The 23,501-nt window shown below is 39.7% G+C and overlaps 2 protein-coding genes across 10 annotated transcripts in view; both read left to right on the top strand.

Moving 5' to 3' along the window:
* The window catches only part of CARS1 (cysteinyl-tRNA synthetase 1), a 39,502-nt gene extending 26,962 nt beyond the window's left edge, over positions 1-12,540 (top strand). For 2 of the 3 annotated variants that reach the window (XM_075163035.1, XM_075163033.1), the window contains 6 exons: positions 1,286-1,367; positions 5,887-5,967; positions 6,349-6,416; positions 7,797-7,856; positions 8,928-9,011; positions 10,153-12,540. In XM_075163035.1, coding sequence (XP_075019136.1) covers positions 1,286-1,367; positions 5,887-5,967; positions 6,349-6,416; positions 7,797-7,856; positions 8,928-9,011; positions 10,153-10,287 — 510 coding nt within the window. In that variant the 3' untranslated portion in view covers positions 10,288-12,540. The remainder of the gene's footprint in view (positions 1-1,285; positions 1,368-5,886; positions 5,968-6,348; positions 6,417-7,796; positions 7,857-8,927; positions 9,012-10,152) is intronic. The other variant, XM_075163034.1, reaches the window with a different exon arrangement.
* A 4,982-nt stretch (positions 12,541-17,522) lies between these two features.
* Positions 17,523-23,501, top strand: part of NAP1L4 (nucleosome assembly protein 1 like 4) — a 29,326-nt gene continuing 23,347 nt past the window's right edge. For 3 of the 7 annotated variants that reach the window (XR_012675715.1, XR_012675716.1, XM_075163027.1), the window contains exons 1-4: positions 17,615-17,723; positions 19,531-19,571; positions 21,718-21,749; positions 22,968-23,029. Coding sequence is in view for 5 of the 7 variants with exons in the window: in XM_075163027.1 (XP_075019128.1) it covers positions 21,736-21,749; positions 22,968-23,029 (76 nt within the window). In the remaining 2 variants the exon portion in view is untranslated. Of the gene's footprint in view, positions 17,724-17,968; positions 18,430-19,530; positions 19,572-21,717; positions 21,750-22,967; positions 23,030-23,501 lie in introns of those variants that run through there. The other 4 variants (XM_075163030.1, XM_075163029.1, XM_075163031.1 and 1 more) reach the window with 4 other exon arrangements.

The following is a 23,501-nucleotide window of genomic DNA, read 5'->3' as shown; positions in this document are numbered from 1 at the left end:
CTAGCTTAATTACCATGGTTCAGTAATTTACTTGAAAGGGCATAGAAGAGATCTGAAGTCAGAAAACCTCAGGTTCCATAGTCTCATTTTCCAAATGAATTAAGCGTGGCTGTCAGGTTAGTTATTCCGGAAATAAAAACTTTCATCTTTAAATGACTGATAAAGTAGTGACAGTGCATGCTTTCCTGACACCACTTCATTTGCATGTTGAGCTAGTTTCCGTGTAGAGGGAGTAGTGGAGATGTGACTGTTGCTCACTTTCCAGAGTCTGTTCTTTCTGCCAAACTTGCCAAGAGTGGTTCCAGTTGTGAAGCTGATGGCGTAGTATTCACATTTATGAAAAGTTTTAACGGAGCCCCTCAGCTCCTTTCATATGGGCACTTTTAGAGCATAACAGACTATCATGTCTGTTAATTGCACAGAAATTTGTCATGGGGATTTAACAGATGGGAAAGACACGTGGAAACTGTAGGGGAAACAAAAGTGTGCATTTTTTTCTGTCTCTTCCCTACCCTCCAAAATAATGAAACTTTTAATTTAAGCAGTCCTCTGGGTGCCTGCCTTCTCCTCTTGGGATTCCAGAGAAGTGTTGGCAGACAGTGCTGATCTGTAGTTGTTTTTGTAATTGTTCACTGCCGTTCACTAACTGCTTGCTGTTGCTACTCACTACTATCGAGAGCAGGATGCTGAGGACTTTTTCTTTGAGCTTTCATGACCAGCATTTACTTATACCTGAAATAATTCAACAGTAATCTCTCCCCACTTCCCTCTGGGTGAGGAATACAGACAACTGCACTGTATTGGAAGTAAATGCAATTAGCATAAGCTAACATCTGACGAACAGATCTACGTTCTGATGAAAATAAGCCCTAAGATCAGTTTCACCTAGTATTATGTCTGACAAGCAGTTGGACCTACGTAAGACAACACAGAACATGAGGGGGAAAATTCATCTGAGTGCTGTTTTTATTCCTGTACTGCATTATATTTAGCTGACTGTGGCATAACCCTGTGGAACTGATGTATCTGTAACTGAAAGGAGATGAAAAAGGAATGGGGAGAGGCAGAACTTCACAAGTTGATTTTATCTGCGCAAAAGGAAAATTGACAGCTAATGCAAATTATCGTCTATCCTTTGACATCAATAGAGCAATGACAATTTTTATTGATACAGATCTGTCCTGAGGGTCAAGTTCCATCCAACAGCACATAAATATGAAGCGGGTAAGGACATGTTTTATATCTAAATGATGATTAGCTAACTGTAGAAATAATTATCCTGCAGATGGAATCTACAGTGATGCCGTACCTACAAGTTCTTTCTGAGTTCAGAGAAGGAGTGCGACAAATTGCCAGAGAGAAGAAAGGTGAGAGTTCACTTTTTCCTGTATTGTTGCACACGAGACTGAGAGGTTGTAGGAATCAAACTGGGGGGGTGAGCCAGCTGATACAGTCTCTCTCTGCTTAGAGAATAAAAGTAACGCATCTTTAAATCAGAGCTGGCTTGAATATTTGCATCTCTGCTACCTGTCTCTTTAATTTGGGAATATTTACAGGCTGCTAAACTCATTGTCTTTTAATTTCCTGAAGAATCTAAAAGTTCTGGAATGAGAGGACTAGCTGTTGTTTCTCTAGATTGGGGCGCTCCCTGCTTTCTAGGTATGAAAGTACCCATGATCTCTTCCCCCAGGGAGCTTTGCGTTCTTTTAAAAGTGTAGATTGGTACACAATGATACTGTCTGTGTTTAAATAGCCTAGATGTTCGTTCTTATTTGTTAGCATAGTTGGAATTGTAGCTCCCCTGATGGTTAAGTGAGTGCTCTCTTTAGAGAATTCATTTGGGAGCTTGCTAGAAGTTGTGCTGGGCGCTTTTTTTCCCCCTCTGAGAAGCTTTGATCATGCTGTGTGTGTTGGCAGCAGAACTATATAGTGTTAAAAAGATTGTTCCATTAAGCCCTCTTGGATTTTACTGGTTGATTAGTTCCTTATGGAGCTCTTAGTATTTTCTGCTGTTCCCTGTGGAATTTTACATGTCTTCAATATGTATTTGATTTTTGTTTTCCTAAAACTTTTTTACACTGAGATTTGTACTTGAAGGAAAAATAGGGCATTTTTAATATATAAAACATATATCAATAACCCATATATTATACAGAAATATAAAATTACTTGTAGTGTCTGGTTGATAACCTATTCAGCTAGCAAAGAATCTGAACCCTAATTCTGCTACTGTTTTGAGTTCTTCTAAGGGCTAATAAGTTTACCTTAAAAGCACAAAACTGTATTTGTTAATGTGACTACTCAGCTATTACTGTCAAACTCGTATAGGCCTAATTGATGCTGAGAAATAGGCTTATTAGTTCTAACAGCAAATATTTTCTGTAATTTGAATTAATTCAAGAAGTTTGTGTGTATAACCTCAGCCAAAAATGTGACCTTTGGTCTTTCAATATTTAACATAAGTGCTCATTTTATATGAGGCTTTTTTTTTCCTTGCTTTCTGACGGTTGAGCTAAACTGATCCTCACTCTTAACTGTGGTAAGGTTTAAATATCACGGGGCTTCTGGTAGATAATTTTTAGAACATCCTTATCGCTAGACTGCTTACTGGCACTTGAGTTTCTTATTTGGAAGGTATTGATTTTTTGCCTGAAATAAATTGGGCAGTAAGAATAAAGCTGGATCTAGCTGTTACTTGGTTGGGGTACAGAGCACTCTGCAGTTTGACTGGGGAGGCACCTTTCATTAAACTATTTGATATATGGAAGCTGAGTGGTGGTTGGCAGGACCTGTACTGACATGCTACTGATTTGTTTCCCCATACCCACTAAATTCTTGCTTGCAGGAAGTGTTAAATTACTGTAAAAGTTGTTCTGATTAATGGCTGGGGATATTGCCTCTACATGGTTGTAAGTGAAGGGAGTTCCCCCCCATAGCAGAATGGTGTTAAATATTAATTAACATGATCTATATTGCTTTAAGTATTCTTAGAAGTAAAATAAAAAGTATGCTGCTTCTGTAAAACCTGCAGAGTAATACAAATGTCCCCATCCATATACATACAACTTTTTAAAATGTATCTATATTTACAAAACATTTCACAGAACAGCCATTTGTAAAACTTTGTTTTTCAGTAAGAATCAAAATGTATATACTCTACAAAAATTTTACCATCATCCAGAATGGCTAACATTCAAACATATTAATAAAATTAATTCTCTATTTTATAAGCTTATTAGTATGCAAACTGGAGACCTGCACTGATCATTTGCAATTGAGTCTTGCCTTAATTTGTGAACCTATCTAGCAATGATGGTAAACAGAAAAAGGAAAACACTGTGCTAGCTGTACAAGGGAAAAAAATGCAGAAAAGCTCTGCAAAAGACATCAATGATTGGCCGGTCAGAGCACCTCTATATTGTGCATCCTGACATTTTTCTTGAGTACTTGACCAACTGCAAAGACCCCATATGGTTGTCTCTGCAAGGATGCACAGTGGAGCAGATCTGTGCTCTAGTGCAGCCCCCAACACTCGGGAAGAATTCTCATTAGTAACAAATGGTTATTCAGATGTTCAAAAGGAGCAAGTCTCTTCAGTTGTTGTTGGTTACTTACCTCAGGACATCTGCTTAAATTGACTACCTGGTGGGAAGGGTGTCCATGACTGAACTCTGCCTGCATCTTCTTTTCCTGCCACGGGTGCTGGTGCCATGTGGTATCCTGCTCTAAGCTGCTTCTAGGACACAGTGGGAAACCCTCTGCCTTCTTCCTAATGTATCATGAGTTGACCAGAATTGGGACAAACTTGTTCATTTTAACTGTGCCTGCTCTTGCCTTTTGCTGCCAGTCTTAACATCCAGCATTCTCAAGATGCTTTTTAAGCTCCTCCTTTTCCTCCCTATCACAGTGTTCCCATTCACAACAGCACATCTGTTTCACATCTGAGACTCTTTGGCTTGAAATTCACAGAAAATGTGAAAAGAGGTCTGGGAAATAGTCACAGGCTCAAGGAGTGCCTAGCTGCCGGGGTGTTCATGGACAGTGGTGATGAGGTACTATCCCACTGGTTTCCTGATCATTGTCCTCAGTGAGGATAAAGGCTTATATCTCGGGGCAGCCCATAAACAACTCCCTACCCAATCCCTAAACATCTTTACTCTGGAGGTACCTCATGCAAAGAACAGGCACATTTCAGCCCTAAGAAGCATGGTGCTGACTCCTCTGGATGACAGAGGATTTATCAGAGGATGTGTCCTTTCATAAATAATACATGTTCTGTTATACATTTCTCATTATTCTCTACCTTGATGGATTTCTTTTTCTTAAACATTCAATTATTCATGATTTCAGATAAGTAAATATTTATAGCCAAGCAGACACTTTTATTGAATAAGCAGTAGGTGTATCTGACACATTCTTGATACGACGTGTAATTCCTTTGCCTAGGTTAGTCTCAACACCTTTTAGTGTTAACAGCCAGTGAGGTAATCTTATCCCTTGTTTATCTTAATGACTTCTCTAGATTTGCGACAAACATGAATGTGGTTTACTGTGTATAACTGCTCTGGATCAAGAAAAACAATGACTTAGTTCACAGCAGACAAAAGAGCTTCTATAAAATGCAGTGCTTTCCTATACAAAGAGAGAGTTGCAGAACACTACCATGCAACGAAATAGGGTGGCTGTTCCTTTTTATGGGATTAGGATAGTCAGTGCTCTGTTCACTGTTCAGGTCTTTGAGGCTCTGAGAATTATGGAACAGATGAAGGGTCAGGGACGGTACTTGTATCTACTGATATGTGCAGTGTTTAGTACAGTGTCTGGATGGTAGCTTCTATTACCAGAATTATTACCTTTGAGACCCCTATTACTTCTGACATTTAACCAGCTGAGAGTTGCTGAAAGGGAGAACACTTGCTTATTATAAGCACATGGTGTCATCTAACCCAAGTATCTATCTTGTCACACGTGGTAAGCTTTCCTCATAAATACAAGACTATCTATAAAAAATGCCACTGAATTAAGTTCACAACAGCAACATACTGGGTTGTCTTGATGCATTTAGTTCCTTTTAACTGTTCTGCTGCTCCTCAGCTGATACAATTTCTTATCCAAGTAAATATCTTGTATGAAGATTTATTTTCCTCTTAAGACTTGATAGCATCTATTTCAGCTAAATCTTGAGTTCTTAACTATTTGCTGTCATCAAAGGCTCTTTGATAAGTTTGCAAGGGAAAAAAAATGTTAGTCATGGTGTCCTGATCACCATCCAGAAAGCCAAATCAAAATTCTCTGTTCTGCTGCAATGAAAAAAACGGCTTGCTTGAAAAAACTGGCTTGGTCAGACTAGATGATAAAGATAACTATCTGTAGAAACAGAGGATGTTTGGATTACAGTTGTTCTGACAAATATATGTGGTTATCAAAACAAGAAAATCGTAGTGCTTCAAAGGCACTGTTAGATGTAGCACAGGATATGTTAATTTGTGATTTTTCTAAAATTTCTTAAACCTTCTTATTGGAAATCCTGCAGCAACCACTAGGATATTCCTGAGTCATATACCTGTCCACTATACCCTGGCAGAATTGTTGCATCATTCCTGAATTGCCTTGGATTTTCTTTCTGTTCCCCTTCAGGAACAATGAGGGTATCTTGGGAGAAATTTATGAATTTCAAGTCCCTGCAAAGAAACAGGCTGCTTCTCTGTGTAGTTGAAAGAAGACAGAACTTACTTAAAAGGTTTATCACTTTAAAACAAAAGACCTTTCTCCAGCCTGTGTAAGAGAGTGGCAATTTCTTAATTGCATTTAAATAACTATGTAGCAGGATAGAAGTATACTTTCACCAAATCTTACTTCACTAAAAGTATTTTTCACGCTCTGTAGTAACTGAAGTACTGCAGTTGAGTGATGCTCTTCGAGATGACATCCTTCCTGAACTTGGTGTTCGATTTGAAGATCATGAAGGTACCCTATTATATGTCTTGGAACTTTGCAGGTAGCTGTTTTTATAATCTTACTATTTTCATAAGAAGTGGGACAACAACCTGTCGAGACTAATCTGGAAAATCCAACAAACTCAAGGACTGCAAAGCTGTAGCATAACATATTTCTGGTGTATTAATATATATTATAGAACTGTATATTGGAAAATATGTATAGAATATAAAAATGTACATTGCAATCTTTTTGATCTTTTTGTATAGCACCTAATTTCTTAGTCACTTTCGAGTAGTTACTCAGTTGTATTTGCATTCAGCTTGCAAAAAGAAAACATCATAGGCTAAATACATTTATCTTTGACTATTCAAGCATTGGAAACTCATTCATCTATTTTTGCTTCTTTAGGACTTCCAACTGTGGTTAAATTAGTGGATAAGGACACGCTATTGAAAGAAAGAGAAGAAAAGAAAAAGGTTATTATTTTAAGCATTCTATATTTTTTAAATTTAAAGTAATGTGTAAGCTATGGATACTTTTACGTTTCTTTGATAACTTGTAAGAAAAATCTTAACAGACTAGCAACAAGGAAAATGATGTCAGAGAATTGATACTAAAATTTGAGTGGTGTTCAGGAAAAGAATTTTTGAAACAGTAACTTCTTGAAAATTTTGTATGGGACCTAATGAATACCTCTAAGGTTTTTTGTTTGTTTTTTAAGATCTTCATATAATTAAGGGATGTTGAGTATTGCATGTGTACTGTCTTACCTCTCTGGAAGAACAATTCCAATGAGAAGCTAATTCAGACTTCTTTTGTCTGTACAAATGAAGTTGACATTTTCCATAAAACTAGACTGTATTTATCTGATATGTGAGAACAAAATGCACTGGCTAAATCTTAATTAATATAGTATGGATGAGTGAGATATTCAGCGTGTGGGGGCAAGAATTCATGTTACTATATATAAAGATTGTGAATCCTAATTCACATGCACAAGGTCTGTACAGAAACTCTCCTTTTGGCACTTCCTAGCATTAATATTTGACTTTGTAACATTTGAAAGTAACGCTTCATATGTCTGTCTTCAGTTTTAACAAATAATAAAATTCCATTATGACTAGCAATGTTTGGAAGATTTTCCAACATTTCTCCTTCCATGTAGACGTTTTTTAGAAAAGGGAGAACTAAAATGTAGTTTCAGCCAATTCCAGATGTTTTCATCAAAAAGACATTTGAAGGCAGTTTGTATATAGCTGCTGGGTGGAACTTGCAGCTAGAGTACATTTTCCCTGGAAACAGCATTATGTTCAGTACTGGCAGAACCCTTGGAGAACTGATAGGTCTCTCCTAAGCAAGTGCAAGATGAGATTTTTTTTTTTTTGGTAAAGTTTTATAAGTTGGCTAAATTTGGATAGTTGTTTCCCTAGGAACGTCAAGGGATACAACTGCTTCTTGAGAAACTGTAATGTCTTCACAGTTTGAGGCTTAAAATATCAGCGAAATATGGTCTTTTTTTAAAAAGTCATTTGCAAAACATTTTTCCCCATGAAATGGCAGGACCATTTCTTTTGCAGGCTTTGTAGGTATTCTTTCATATGTATACATTTTGCATGCAAAATGCATTCTGAACATTTAAAACCGGTTTAACTGTGAATAAAAGCAAATGAAATCAAAGTCGTACAGTGGGAAGTATCAGACAATCCTAATTATAAGGCATGGTGGTTTTGCTGCAGGTCGTGCTGCCAGTTCTGTCTGTAATTAGATATCCAGGGGAGCTAGCTGGCTCAGATTTTTAGAAGACAACCAAATGAAGTAGTTAGTTACGTTTTACTCATTAACATTGCCTTTCATAGATTGAAGAAGAGAAAAAAAGGAAGAAAGAAGAAGCAGCCAGGAAAAAACAAGAGCAGGAAGTAAGTGTTCAGATCCTTTTAATCTGGTTTTGAAGAAAAGTGTTAGCAGCAATAGTCACGTGCAGGAAAGATTACATTAGAACACAGGCTCTCTGCCCGGCCTTAACTAGGCCTCTATTATGTTTTTTTTGTCTACAATTTCCTGCTCAGAATTACTTTGGCTTGCAGTTCAGATTTGAATATTCAGCTCCTATTATAGAGAAGCCATTTTTGAAAACACAACTAAAGGCTGCAAAAGCTTCTTAGAAGATCTTGTAGCACATATTTCAGTCTATAGACAGTATTACTTCCTTAATTGCCGAAGTAGCATCTTATATGTTACTGTTAGAGAAGATTTTGCTTGTGTCATTTATTATTTTCTTCCCTTTTCAGTGTTATAGGTATGTGTGAAAACAGGGGATTTTTTTCTCTTTAAGAATCCATCTGTTCCCTACAATTGAACTGTGAAATGTAGTGTTTCGTAAAAACACATTTTATCTCTACAGTTGGAATTGAGATAGCTCAAAGGTTTTAGGCTTTGGATTGGGAGTGGACAGCCAGAGGAGATGGACTCATAAGAAGAAAAGATTGTTTGCCATGCTGATGACTCTAACAGTACAGGAAACGCATTCCTGGGTTAAAAGAGGAACCATGTACAGAGAGAAAACCAGATAAATAGCATTTATCATCCACAAATTCCAAGTAGCTTTTTGCATTCTTTCAAAAAGGTGATTCCCTTGCATTGGGCATAAATTACTTGGAAAGGATTCTGAGATGTGCTTGTTTACAGATAAGGGAAAGTTGAGTTTATTTTCAGTGCAATTACTTGCACCCTGATCCTGCTGTGACCTGCACAGAAACCTGTGCTTGTCAGCAGGGAAAACATATTTTTTTCTTCCCCCGGACAAGCACAGCTAAGACTTACTGTGTTGTTCCTCACTGAAAGTTTCTTTTCACGTGATAAACAATTGTGAATTAAATGCTGTTTTGATTTGCTATTTGATTATAGTCTACTTTCCCTTCTGCATATGTGACAGCTTGTCAGTAATGAACTGTGATGCTAATGCAGTTAATGCATGTTTTATATTACAGGCAGCAAAACTGGCAAAAATGAAGATTCCACCACACGAAATGTTTAAATCGGAACATGACAAATATTCCATGTTTGATGAAAATGTAAGAGACTTTTCTTTAGATAAGGGAGTGGTTTTCCTTCCCCATTTGTACATTCTCAATTGTATGTGTACATAGCTGATCTTGTTCCAAAACCTCCAGGGCAGTGCTATTAACATAGTGGGAGGAGGGAAGGAGGGAAGGAAAAGGCGATATATTAATTTTATTGCACATAATTATTGCATTGGGCAGCAAGGTTCTCTAACTGTTAGCCATCATTTCAAGGGTATTTTCATTGTCCATTAGTCTCCTCTGGCCCCTCTCATTGCAGAGCAAAATTCCTTTTTTTTAATTTATATTTATTCCTTTTTTTTATATATATTGTGGGTGGGAGCATGTATGATGTTTGTTCACAGATTTATTACCCTGTTGCAAGGCAAGGAATTCACTTGCAAATACAAACTTCCCAACTCTGCCAGAACTGATGTTTTTCAGAGAGGTCCCGTGCTTCCTTTTTGGTTCTGCCCACTGTTCTGCTCTGTCCTGGCAAAGAATCTCTGAAGGGGCTGTACAGATAACTTTGCTCTTGATTGCTCCCCTTGAGGATAAAAGGCGTTACTTGGAAAACATAAAGCACTGTTTCTTCAGCGCTTGATCCGGTACATTGATCCTGCTTCTGCCTGTCCTCTTCACCCGTGCAAATTCAGGCCCTGGGGGCAAGTAAGAATGGAGAGTGTAAATACTGGAAAATACCCCTGCAAGCCAAGGAGAACGTCCATAAAAACTCTGATCATACTTTCTCCATTGAGAACACAAATCTCTTACTGCTTTTGCTTTAAGCCTTGGATTCAATATGCTAGTATGATTAAAAGTGGTCTCTTAACCATCTGTTCAGGGATTAGTCATTATTCTCTTAACTATAACCATCTAGAAGTTAGTTGTCTGAGCTTCCCTTACTTAGTACAGGACAGAAAATAAATACACCCTTTGCCCCTTCATTATGTAGGAAGGGAACATACACAAATAATCAGTTAGTTGTCAAACTTCTAGGTGACTAAAATTAACCAAGATACACCCCATCCTCACAGCTTGTCATTATGAAGTTATCCCCCTATCTTATTAAAACACAATTCTATAAGGAGCAAAAGCAGTCCAAGAATTTATCTTAAATATTATCTTCTTTTTTTTTTTTTAAATATTTCAGGGATTTCCCACCCATGATACAGAAGGCAAAGAACTCAGCAAAGGACAAATTAAGAAGCTAAAGAAACTTTATGAAACCCAGGAAAAGCTATACAAGGAGTATCTACAAATGGTTCAGAACGGAAGTGCAAATTGAAAACAACAGGACTTTTTTTTAGAAGGCGAGTGCTGGGTCACCATTGAAGAAGTGAGCATATACCAATGCTCAAATTTCTGTTTACACTTTCTATTATGTGCAAAGTAAAAATCCTGTTTACGTGGATTAATAATGTCATCTGGAAAGTCAATAAAAATCCATTCTTAAAAAAAGCCAACCTGTAAGAAGTTTCTTCGCAACAACAGTAGCAGGTTGCATAGTTGCCAGTTCTATTTGGGAAGGTGCTGCTCAGTCAGCAAATCCACATAAGGATTCTTGTTTATTACAGCCGTCCAGGCTTTGGTTAATTTGTCCTGCATACTGATCTCTATCTAAAACCCACTGTAGCTTGCATTCTGGTATATGTCACAGTCAGCAAAATTTACTACTAAATGGGAGCTGAGTAATTTGTCCCACAGTAAGAACAGTATTTTCCAGATGACTTTAGTATCTTTACATAAGCAGGAAAAACTGGGTAGTTCCACTAGGATACTTAATCTAGCTGCTGTTATTAAAAACTCTCCTAAGTATACCCAGATCACTTTGCATAGTAGAAGCTAACAGTCCCTTTGTTGCAAAAGGGAACAGATCATCATCTTTGCTCAACCTGCAGTTGCAATCAAGTGGGTAAGTACAAGGCAAATGCACCTGTATTGGACAAATAGGTGGGGAAGACATGAAGGGCTAATGGCAGAGGGTGGTGTGTTCTTGGAGCTATCCCTCCAAGGAAACAGGAGTGCTGGCAAAGTACCTGATTACCCGAAGTACTCAGTACCTAATTACCTGTTCAGAGCCAAGGGGAATTAACAGAGGATTTCTTACTGAGATACAGTTTTGGATTGGTTTGCAATTAGGAAATACAGCTTGTTATTCAAAACTGATGTTTTTAACATGACAATTTAACCCCGAGTTAATAATCTGTCTGATGTAGTATGGCCTGCAAGGACATTATGTCTGCAAGGACAGTTCTCTGTTGCCTAACAATGCATTTCACTGGCAGTAGCTACTTCATGACATCCTAAAAAATATCCCACCTACTTCAAAACTGCATATAACAGCTAAGTGTCCGATATGCAGAACTATATTCACCAAGTATTCTTAAGCCTCAAGGTGACTTGCAGAAGGTCATACTGTGACACCTCTGTTCTCTCAACTCTTAGGGTCATGCTATAACCATTAGGCTATGTTCCTTTCCTTAATTAAGAGTTGAAACATCTTTGCTTTATCTTTATATTTTTATATTTAAATTCCTCCTTCTGAGGAATGAACATATTTGGAGTAACAGAAAGGTCTAGTAGGCTTTTTTTCTAGTTTGTCTGTATTTGCCTTTGAAAACATACGTACTGTTAAGGTCAGTAAAGCACATGCATCTTGTATCCAGAAAATAAAATCTGTTGTAAAGTACAAGTTGTATGTGACCTTTGTATAGTGGGAAGAATATAGAGCTTATCTTTATTCCACCTTATTCCATCTTTTTGAAATGTGGTTTACAGAGCTCTTCCTTTAGCTTGCTATTACTGATTTAATTCATTTTGCATTCAGTATTTGATTATTCTGCTGATTTCTAATTAATTGTATAAATGCATGTTTAAACTGCACAGTGGTACTTCAAATGGCCAGGCACAGCCACAAGGGCAACTTCTCCATCCTTTGGTCTGTGAACAGGAGAGGATCAGCATTTTTACACCACTCTAGATTCTAAACCCCCTTCAACATTATCAGCTCATAATTTTCTTCCCAGCGTGCTCCCCCAAGACACATGTGCACTCAGGATATCCGTGAAGGGATGGGATCTCCCTAGGCTGCAGTCACAAGATGCAGCCTCTCAGCCAGATAAGGTTCTCCAATTCCAAATCCCCTGCAGTCCTAGACAGATTCCAGGATTAGTTCTGCAAACTTCACTAGGAATCCTAGACCTGAATAATTTCTAACCACAGCATAGACTTCACTGCCTAACTACTTTCCTGGACATGAACTGCTTCTGAAGTTGCTACTTAACGTCAAATAGTGACAGTAATTTGCTTACAGAAATTCTTTTTTGGTGATCCGAGTTAGCACTTGCTTAAAGCTAGTTAGTATATAACTATGGGGAAGACGCTGTTAATCCATTGCTGTCCTGGATTCTAGTTTCTGTATGACACCTCCATGATAACATCCTGGCTTTCGCTCCCACACACTGGTTTTTCTCCTCCTGCTATGTTTTTACTAGAACCTCATTCAATTCCATGGTTTATCTACTACATCAATGTAGAATAATTTAAAAAAAAATGCCCTTTTCCCTTCCCAAATGCCTCATTTTATTTCTGGGACAACTCTCCTTGCATAGATCTTAGGAGCATTTCAGACTCACATTCTCAAAAGGTTATCTTCTGGTTTTTCTGTGTGCTTACCACATGCACACACTGCTTCCTTGCTCAATATTTTTTTAAAATTCATAGTTAGTTATGTCAGATAAGGGTCTCTGCTGTATTTAGTGCCCCATTAAGGTCTTACTCTACCTCCAAAATTATTTAGCTCATGCTTGCCATTTCTGTGTTTTGTCTGATTGTCAATTTGATTGTTTTAAACTACGATGATTTGAAAGAATCCTCATCCGAAACATCAGTGCTGCTAGAGTCATCTTCTGCTACAGCACAAACAGCATTCCTGACTTTGAATTCTCTTTGAACACAATCAAAAGTCTCCTAAAATCAATGGGGTTCTTTTCATAGACATCGTAAGGATCAGAGCTTTTGAAATCCTCTCGTCTTCAGGCTCACCTTGTATCTTGGGTGATCATTGTTCTCCCACACAGCTACATATTCTCCCCTGCTTTTTATAGTGCTCTGCTATCTAGTTCGTGCATTTTCAAAGTTGCCTTCTTCAAGCAAGCTTGTCACTTGACTCCTCCAGCAATAAAGCCTTCAAAACCTTCCCATAGTGGAACTGGTCTTCCAGTTACAATTTTCTCTTCCTATCTTTTTCAGCTGTCCTTGGAAGTCAGCATTGTCAGCAAGGAAAATGTCTGCTTCATGAAGAATCTGTGAGTTAGTTGACAGGCCTAAGTATTTTCTATTAAAAAAAAAAAAAAGCACACAAATTGGCAACTCCTCCTCGTAAAATAGCTGCTAAAATATTTTACCTTGATACACAAACAGGAAGTTAATTCATTTTCTCCAAATAAAATCAGAGTAAAATAAAATCATATTTTGAGTTCCTTTTTTTCTAAAAGCAGCAACGACGACCTTGGCAAAGAGTCAGAAAAATAGACTTAGTCTCCTAGAATTTCTAACAAAAAACAAGCTCCAGAGCTACTACAGATCAGTTACTTTTATCCTGTCTGCAGCCACAATTTAGCGAATAAATAACAGTATGCATAAAGTCCGGCTGAAGGAAAACTTGCTAGCAAACAAAGAACGCTGCAGCGAGGCCTGGATGCACACTGTTTAAGATGACTTTTTCGGTGAGGTGTGCCAACTGATCTGTGCCATCACTGAAATGCACAGCACAATACCTCTTCCCTGGCAAACCATCAAGGTGGCACTTAAGTGAATTCCACCGCACTTGCCTAATGAAAGTGACCTGGCAACCAGGAGAAGAGAGTGCAACAGCCATGGTCTGCATTCAGTGTCTTAGTCACCTGTCTCTCTCAGCAAGGACAGACTCCACAGTATTTTCAATTTTTTTTATTTTAAAATGTGCATGTATGCATGCACATGCTCAGGGAAACCAGTCTGGAATGTGATTTTCTAAGCATTATGAAAATGAAAATCCCCATAGCAAAATCTTGGAATTTTTTAATATTTTAATTTTCTGGAACACAGACCTTATGTTGGTCTGTACAACATGCAGCTTTTTATTTCCCACCTATCACAGAATTTATTCAGAGATGGCAAGGCAAGGTAAAAATGTGGTGTTTCTGTTTTTAATTGCACCCTTGGCTAAAGGCCAAACTTGGCAGCAGCAAATTTTGTTTCTGTCTTTTGCTCGGAGTGTGCCTTTCAGCCTTTCTAATGTGAATATTCACATTAACGTCAAATGTGAATACTGCTCCACTAAAGAGAACAACTTCCTCCATCACTCAGTTTGTTCAGATACTGGTAGAAAAATCTGAATTGTTCAGTCTGGTCTTGTTACCACCAATATTTTTCAAAGACTTTAAACTAATGAGTGCATAATTACATTTATGATACTCTCTTTGACCTCTTTATCCTCACGTTTGTATTTGCTGTCCGCTGTTCCAGGAAACCACTGATGCATTTTAAACGTGCAAATAAGCAAATCTCTGGCACATACAGTACATACCTTCAGCTTCTTTTTCTACATTTTAAGCTAACATTTTCAGGTGGTGGTAGTTGTTGGACCAACTTTAGCTCCCTCTTTAATTACACAGTTTCTACCACTCAAATATGAAAGGAATCTTTACTCCTTTCTGTGATTTCACAGGGCAATTTCTATACAGGACACTGTACCACATGCATAGCACTTAAGATGTCTCCTGAGACAGAACAAATTAATTAAGAAGCACGTTAGCTATTTAGTACCAAGACTCCACTTGGCAATGATCAAAGTTCTTCCTCCCCCTCCAGAAAAAGTCATTGACGAACTAAGTCTTATCTCTCAAATTAGGCTGTGAATGCCTGGCATCTCACTAAGTGAGAGCAGTTTCCATTAATACCCACCCAAGGGCAGAAGAGACAGACATTTTAATGCCAGTTACAGATCTCAGCCTAAGCTTTCTCTCCAGTGTCTAGTGCATCTGTTCAGCAGCTCTGCCATAATGCCTTCTCTCAGTTTTGGTTCTCCAAGCTCTCTTGTATGCTAGGCTGGGTGTTTAAATCAAGCCAAGGTGATTCAGCAAATATCTTTTTGCAGCTCTCTGCAGGGTAGGAGCACCTGACAGCAAGATGACTCCACACACTGTGCCTTATCCACAGTCCTAAAGTCTGCCACCGTGCTACGAGAGGTTAGACAACAGCAAAAATCCCTCATTGATCTTGGCGATTAATGCCTTTGGAGAGGGGCACTAAAAATCCAAGGATGTAAGGTAACTTAGATGTATGTTTACTTCAATGTGCATCAGTGGAGGAAGAGAGCCAAATACTTCCAGCACTTTGGCCTGTTTCAAGGCTTTAATAATTGGTCCAGAAGAAACCAAGTCTATTTTTACAAGACTATCCTAATTTTAATTTAATTCAGGGTTTGCAGCATTTATGAGGGCTGCATTAACAAGATAGCAACTAGTGCAGAGGGACAAACTCTACACATGCCACAGAAGATGCAGTAGTGCAAGAAACAGTCTGAACAGGGCTGCAATGTATTCCTGCAACAGCAGAAGGGTGCAGCTAGATCACCACATACTTAGGCAAAACCTCCTACATCTTTGTAGGAGACAAAGTCTGGAGTTTGTACTCCAAACGTCTTCTGGGTGGAAAGGAGAAATGGCTTTTAACGAAACGGAGATTTACAGAAAAAGCTTAAAAGAATCCTTGACAGCTATGAACCAGCAGCAAGAACAAAAGGAGTAGGAATACCTTCAGATAAATCCTCCGTTCAGAGTTCATTATGCTCTTCTTTGGAAGACTGAGAATTAAGTGTAGCCACTGTCATGAATAAAGTTGTCCCAAACTAAGAATTCATGGAAGCATGAGGAGGCCGTTAACCTGCTGATGTTAGAAAAAGGACTGGTTTGGAGAAACAGGGAAAGGGAGTTGGAAGCAAAGAAAAGAAGTGGAAGAAACTTCCACTGATCATGTTCTCTGGCCCGCCAAATCTGCTTATTTGTGCAACTGACTCTGCAACATTCCTGCAGTTCTTCAGCTGTTTGAATGTAATTCAAAATTATCTTATTCTTTAATTACAGTATTGGTACCTTTTTAACTTAATTATTGCTGCCACTAAATTCCTACAATAACTGAATTAATCCAGCATTAATGTATCAGTTATTAATAAAATAATTGTTAATAAAATATTGGTCTCATCATTTCCAAATTTTCATTTTACCTGTGAAAGGATTGTGATGATAAACCCTATTCATTAATTACTGAAATCCAAGACTAAGTTGCAGACCTTTTATAGAACAAGGGAATTCCCCGACACAATAAAGGGCTAGAGGTTTTTCCTATGGAGTGAAAGATTACTAAGACTACTAAGTGGCTTCAGATGCTGAAATGGCACTGTTCCTGACACCATGCTGCACAGCATGTGCTGCTTACAAATTGCCATACAAACAGAAGCCCGGCTGTTAATGTTTTTTTGGGGGGTTTGTTTTGTTTTTTCTTTTTTACAAAGAGGAAATTATGTCCATATCTAGACTAGGAAACAATGCTGGAAAGGCTAACATCTGCATTTTCAAAAAGGTGCACGATCCAAAACGTCAAAAAGGGCTTTTTTTTTTTTTTTAAAAATAGGAAGCACTCAGCTCCTCGATTTACTTTTCAACTTTGACAGTTTAGTCTTATCCATGCAGATGATATACAAAGAGGTTCTTAAAACCATGATCACGTTATTAATCTCGTTAAAATGCAACCCTTCCAACACAGGTATGTGAATCTGCTAGGACAGTAATCCTTACGGCGCAGGCAGGTGACCACAGAAGACAGGCATTGCCAAGTCTGTCTTTGCTGCTGAAGAAACTGGAAAGCAGCAGCAGATTTTAACAGAAACGCCTCAGAAACTGCATTTCCCAGCCCTGGGCACGGATTATCTTAACGACAGGCCGCAGGCAAGGCAGACGCAGACTGCCTGCAGGTTGGAGATGCGGCAGTCATCCGTCCTCGGCATCCCAAACGCTCCCTCCTCCAAACGGCACCGCACACCGAGCCGCCAGCTCCCGCGCACGCAGCCCCGGCCTCGAGCAAATCGCTGACGCCGCAGGAGCCCCGGTGCTGCCGGAGCGGTTACAGGACACCGCAGCGCGGACAGCGGGAGGTCACCCCCTCCGCCCGGGGCGGGCCGGGTCCTGCCCCTGCCACCCCCAGGGCCGCCCCGCGGAGGGCCTTTGCCGGCGCCTTTCGAGAGCGCGGCCTACAACGCCTCACGACCACCAGGCACCCGCCGCCATATTGTCGCCCACCACCCTCGCGCGGCCTCTGTCGCTTTAAGGACGCAGGCACGAGCTGCCTCCCCCCCCCCGCACCGCATCACGCGCTCTCCCCGCGCGCCGCCAGCCCCGCGCGCACATCCCCCAGCGCACCCCCCCCCCCGCCCCGGTTCCGCGCTCGCTGTCTGATTGGCTGAGCGCGCCGCCGTCGGATAGTCAACATGGCCCGCGTGCGGCGCGGCGGCTGTGGCGCTGCCAGGGCCAATCGACGGCGTCTTTGCTGAGGGAGGCGCCCGCGCTTCGGCCAATGGGAGGCGGCTTTCTTGTCCGCGGCGCAGCCCGTGTGAGCCTGCGAGGAGTCTAGCGGCTGGTGCTGCTGCCTCTGCGGGCGTGAGGGGACGCGGGGCGCGGGCAGGTGAGGGCGCGCGGGGCCGCAGCGCCGGGCTCCCGGCCTTTGGGTGGCGGGTGGCCGGTGGGGCTGGCGGAGGACCCGAGCTGGCCGCCGCGACCGCAGCGCGGGGATGGGGCGCGCGCGAGGCGGCCGTTAGGGCCTGCTCCGGGGTGGAGCTGGGTGGCGGTGGGGGCCGCCTGGCGGAGAGGGGCGGGCCCGGGCCGGTCAGGCACTATTTTAAGGCTGGCTTGAGAAGTTTGGGCCGAGAGAAGGGGGAGTTTGTGTTCTCTGAGTCTGGTGGAGGGGGGACGGAGCGGTTCCGTCCGCATGTATGGCCGCTCTCGCCCGCCCTGGGGCGCCTGGCAGCGAGCCCTCCCTTCCCCCGCCTTCCCGGGGGAAGTGGGGGAGGAAGAGGGTGGGAGGGCTGTTGTTTGTGGTGAACAGTTTCTCAGTCTCTCAGCCCGCGGTGCTCGGGTTGAGTCAAACCCTTAGCAGCTTAGGTCAGGCGCGGTTCTTTCGCTTGGCCTCATCCACGATGTTGTGTTCCATCAGCGTGGTGTGGGATTCTGGGGGCTCAGTTTTTGACTTCGAGGTCCCCGTCTCCCAGGTGAGGGCCTGTTTAAAATTTTTGCTGCTGCTGCGATTGTTTACTGCATACAATACCAGCGCTTGTAGGATTTGTCTGACTCTGTTCCTGTAACATCTGCTTACGAGGCTTCAAAATAAAAAGGTAAAGAAGCAAGTATGTAAGTTATACGTGAGACCAGAACCACTAGGCAAATTTTTTATAAAGTCATCTCTAACCAAAATAGCGTTCCCTCAAGAAAACTTCCAAGGTGAGCTTAAGTACTGCTCATGTTCTGGGCTTGTGGAACAGGTTAATGAATTTCTTCCTCTGGACTATTTTTTCATTACTGCTTCTAACTTTTCTTACAAAAAGTATCAGACTGTTATGTTTGTGGCTTCCCACAGGGTTGCATCCCAGCAGCTCTAAAACGGAAGTCGTAACTTTCCCTTCTGATTTGTTGTAGTTACGAAAAACAGTAACAGTCTTCCTGTGAGTTCAGGAGTCCATTAGTTTCCTGCTTCATGTCCTAGTTGTGTTTAGAAGGTTTGTACAACAAGACATAGGCTTTTTTTGCGGAGAAAATTTATTCTGTGTACACTGGTATTTATGAATATATCTTGCCATTAAATGTACAGACTTCTCCTTTAAAGTTGCATCCTTCAGGGTATTACTTGTCCTTATAATGAACTTCTGCTATCTTAGTGTGCATCGAGTTTACAGTTTCCTGCTGTTTTAAGTGACTAGTGGTGTGTGACATTTGTGCTAGACAAACTGCAGCAGCCTGCTTTGTGGGACAAGTGGTTGATGTAGTCCCCTCTTTCCCTAAAGCTTCAGGTCTGCATTAGTTATTTGAAAACAGTGAACTGTCCAGAATAAGATATGAATTTGGCCTCTTACTGGTGGTGGTAGTGACAATAACAATACCTTACACTGTTCTTTTCTTGGAGTTCTGATAGCTTTTTCATGTCTTGATTGTCTGTAAACTGAGCTCACTTGCTTGGAAAATAACTAAGGCAACAAATATGAAGGCTCAGTGCTTTGCTACTGTATGTTTTCAACTAGGTGTGCATTTAACTTTGTCTCTCTAAAATCACCTTGCTCTCTCTTCCCCTGCCATCACCAGCTTTTACTGAACAGTTTTGTTAGTAACTCAGTGGCAGTTAAGTCATTGGAAGACAACTGTAATGCAACTGGCAATCACAAACTGTTTTGTAAGAAAGCTTCCTCTAATTATTTATTTATGTACTTCTTTTTATTTTTTAGTTACCGAAGGAACAACTTAGAGGAGCGAAACAAGACTTAAAGTATGTATTTGCACCAGGGAATGGTGTTTTTTTTTTCTTTTTTGTTGTTGTTGTTTCTTGTTACTTAGGTGAATGGCTTTTGTCAGAACATGCCCAATTCGTGTCTGTTCCAGTGGAGGCTAATTCAACTGCTATTTAAAAATTATTCAAGTTATGGGAACTTTATTCCATGTTTTCCAAACACAAATGAGGATGGAATGAGAATCTTATCTTCCCTCAGCAGTGTTAAGAAGTAGTTCTCTGCAGGAAATACAGCACAAAAAACTGAGCAGAAGAATTTCCACGTGGAGTGGATTTTTTCCATTAGCTCTGTCACTGGGCCTAGGTTGGAAGAGACAAATCTTTGAGGCTAATTTTTAAGTAATGCGAGTCTGCATTTTTAGTTGCTTACTATTGCTTCCTCTAATAGTGACTAGGATCATGTAACTTGTTGGCTGAACTCTGATATTAGGTCAATTTGCTCTATCTTACCTTTTTAAATGTATCTTTTTTTTTTCCTGCCTTCTGTCTGCTATAGGAGAAAAAGCTCGTGTATGCTCCTTTATTTCTTCAGCTGTAAGATAGCAAAATACTTCCGTTTTGCTCTAGCGGATGGTTGCTGGCATTGCCACTTTCTCTTGTTACGTTTAAGGCAAGAGTAAGTGTTTGCAAATAAGTATGCCTGGGTTGCTGAAACACACCTAGTCTACAAGAAAACCCTTTTGTTTGGTCCTGGACTTAACCTATAGGGTGGGCTCATGTGCTTGTTTAGTAGATGTTAAGCAGCTTTACTTCCTGTGTAATAATCTGAAGTATACTCTTAGTACTTTTGTAAATGAAACAAAACTCTATTTAAGTGGTTGTTAAAGTGTTGCTTTTCTAGCTTAGAGCAGGAATCAGCATTTTCCAGATGGGAGAGTGTATGTGATTTCTGCTCTGGCTGCCACTCAAGATATCATTAGCACTTAGGTTCTTCTTTGGTAGCCAGGTATTGGAAGCTGGGCTAAAGATCAGCCCGCTTGGCCTCTATAGAATCTAAGAAATCAGACCTGTTGACTCGCATTAATGATGGAAGGTACTTTTTATTCTAAATTTGACTTGCAGACTAACATCTGCTTTCTTGAAAGCTTGATAGTGGAAAACGTCACCTATGCTTCTGTATGGTATGTAGTGATCACCTGGATTTGTGATGAACTGTTTAAAATGGGGGGGAAAAACCCCAGCCTGTATTACTAAAATGGATGTACAGGCTTAGATATTTCACCCCAGTAAAAAAATAACAGCGAAGTAAGTTAGGCAATCTGGCTCCCTCTAGTTTCTCAGGAGAGCTAATTTAGATCTTGGGGGCTGGAGTAGCTAAACTTGGTTCCAATCATTGCTAATACCAAGACTTCAACTTCTATGTTTCCTCTTTGTTTTCTCACTCCCGATAAATAAATTCAAGGCAAATCTTTATACAGGGAATTCTGCCTTTGTAGCTGCTGTCAAAAACCTTTCTCTTGGTAAATGATTTTCTTTCCTTCAGTGTTTTGCTTCTCCTTATCTAGGAGCGGTTTTAGGTTGTCATTCAGTATAGTGCAGCAGAAGCAGCTATTCACAAAAATAGCCCTGATTAGTCAGACAAGTAAGGCGCATTTTTCTGTTCAGGTGACATAAGAAAAAAGTCATTCTGAAGTTGTAATTCATTTGAACTTTCATTGGTTTCAGATCAGGCATAATAATATAGTATATGCAGAGATTAAAAATTATTTACTGTGATGCTGTCAAGGAATTAGAAAATAATATATTTATATCTTCCTCTTTTTTTTTTTTTAATAGAATGCAGAGCTAGTCTAGGAAACTGGCACTTGTCTTCAGACTGGAGACTTATGATCTGGTAGAAATGGATCAACATCTGGAATACTTAACAGGAAAAAAAAAGTTTAAAAGGGTTAAATGAAAGCATCTAACAGACTGTTTAAAAACTATGAGCAAATTCCAGTTTGGATTGGGTATTATGGGAGTTACTCGCTTTACTGCAAGAGATTATGCATGATAAATTTCTTAGCAAAACCAGCAGCTGTTAATTTATATTGAGGTCTTAAACAATGACCTGTTCTATTTTCATCTTCTGTGAGGTAAACAAATTACCATTAAAGTATGTTTAACACTGTTTTTCAACTTGCAGGTGGATACAGGCACACAGATGGCGGATAACAGGTATGTTGGACTGTTTTCTTGAAATCTGGTCTTCTGTGGGAGAGTATTTTTTTACTTATGAAGAATGGATTATCGAACTTGGGATAAGAATAAAATGGTAATATTTTCTCTAACTAGACTGTGTTTCCTTACAGCAAGGACAAAATGCTCATTTGGTACAGGAGAAGCTGAGATTGTAGTGTATCGGTTACAGAATTACTCTGTTCTGGGATTAACATCATTTGTATTGGTTCAGTTTTCAGTGTTCATATTTAAATGCTCTGAAGACTTGAAGAGAACACTGATCCTCAGTGTTTCTCTGATCTGTATGATTTAAGCTTGCAAAAGGCACTGTTTCTAGTTTTTATAGCATTTTTGGAACAAATAACAGTGTTAAATTGGTGTAAATACATATGTAATGCTGGTCTTTCAAGGCTTGCAGTGCACCAGGGTAAGCTGGATAAGCAAGTCTATCTGGTAACTAATAATACCCATTTGCATATGTGGTATCTTTTCTCCTTTTGTATCTGAGTTAGGGTTAATTTCCGCAATACCCAATCTGGATTTTGCGACCTATAAGCTGGCAGGGAGCACAGGGAGTGCTTGCTGGCTGTTGACTCATTCTGGGCCCTCTTTCTCCAGCACAGGAAGTGTGATGGAAGACATTGCGGCGGGGAGATGGGGAGGACAGGGACATCTCTTTTTAGAGCAGAAGCGAATGTTTTTACTATTAATCAAAACAACTTGATACAGAAATTCGAAACAAAGAGCTTTGATTTCTTGTTTATCTTCCTTTCTTATGTGTATCCTTTCTCATGTTTTTCTTCATCATTTACACTAAAAGGGTGTCTTGTATTTTTCACTTGTGAGTAATAACGTTTTCCTGTCCAGAGTGGCCCAGTACAGATGAAAGGCCAGCCATTCACTTAATGAGATGAATTTATCTGTCAGTGTGTTTTGTTTTGGGGTTTTTGTGTTTTGTTTTGGGTTTTTTTTTATTTTTTTTTTTTTCCCCTTTTCTTTGCATTCTGTTCATCTTAGGAGAACTAGTTTCATATCCAAACTTTTACTCTTAAGTTTTGAGAAGCTTGAAGACACAAATATGTCTTTTAGTGGGATACTAGTTTATAAAATTTGTCCTGTAGTAAACACTGAAAATTCAGAATGCTTTTGTTTATAAAAATGTTAGCATTTAACAAGTGATGCCTTTTTAATATGTTACATTTTTAATTCTTTTAGTAAAACAGAAGATACTGCTTCAGATTCTGTGGAGGCCGCTAAAAATGCAAGCGACAAAAAAGGTAAGAAACACATAGTAGTAGGTAATATTACAAAGGTGGAATAAGCCTATTGCCTTGTGCATTGAAGCTTCTTTATCTACAGTTCCAAAACCTTTACAGTCAAAACTACAGATGTGTTCACTATTGAAAGCAAAGCAATGGTTTCTAGGCTAACTGTTCACTTTCTAATGTTTTCCATGCTTGTTGCAGCCAAAAGCAAAATAAAGTCTATATTTTTGTAACAGTGAAAGTATTTTTGCATATGTTGTGACTAGGATGCTTCACTATTGCATGAAATAACCCACTAGACACTTGCAATAGGCCTGTATAGACTAGCTTTTAACAACATGTAATCTTTATTAGCGTAACTATTAAAATAAGCAGTCCTGTATGTATGCTAGTTCTTTACTATCTTGTTTGTAGGAAAGTGCATTTTTATAATATGTCCTCTTGAGGTTTTTATTCTTCATTTGGAAGGTCTACAAATAACTGC

Source organism: Calonectris borealis, chromosome 14 (genome assembly GCF_964195595.1).
Source record: "Calonectris borealis chromosome 14, bCalBor7.hap1.2, whole genome shotgun sequence".
NCBI classification, from domain to species: Eukaryota; Metazoa; Chordata; class Aves; order Procellariiformes; family Procellariidae; genus Calonectris; species Calonectris borealis.
The sequence above is the reverse complement of the archived record's forward strand: the minus strand, read 5'-3'. Positions and strand labels throughout refer to the sequence as shown.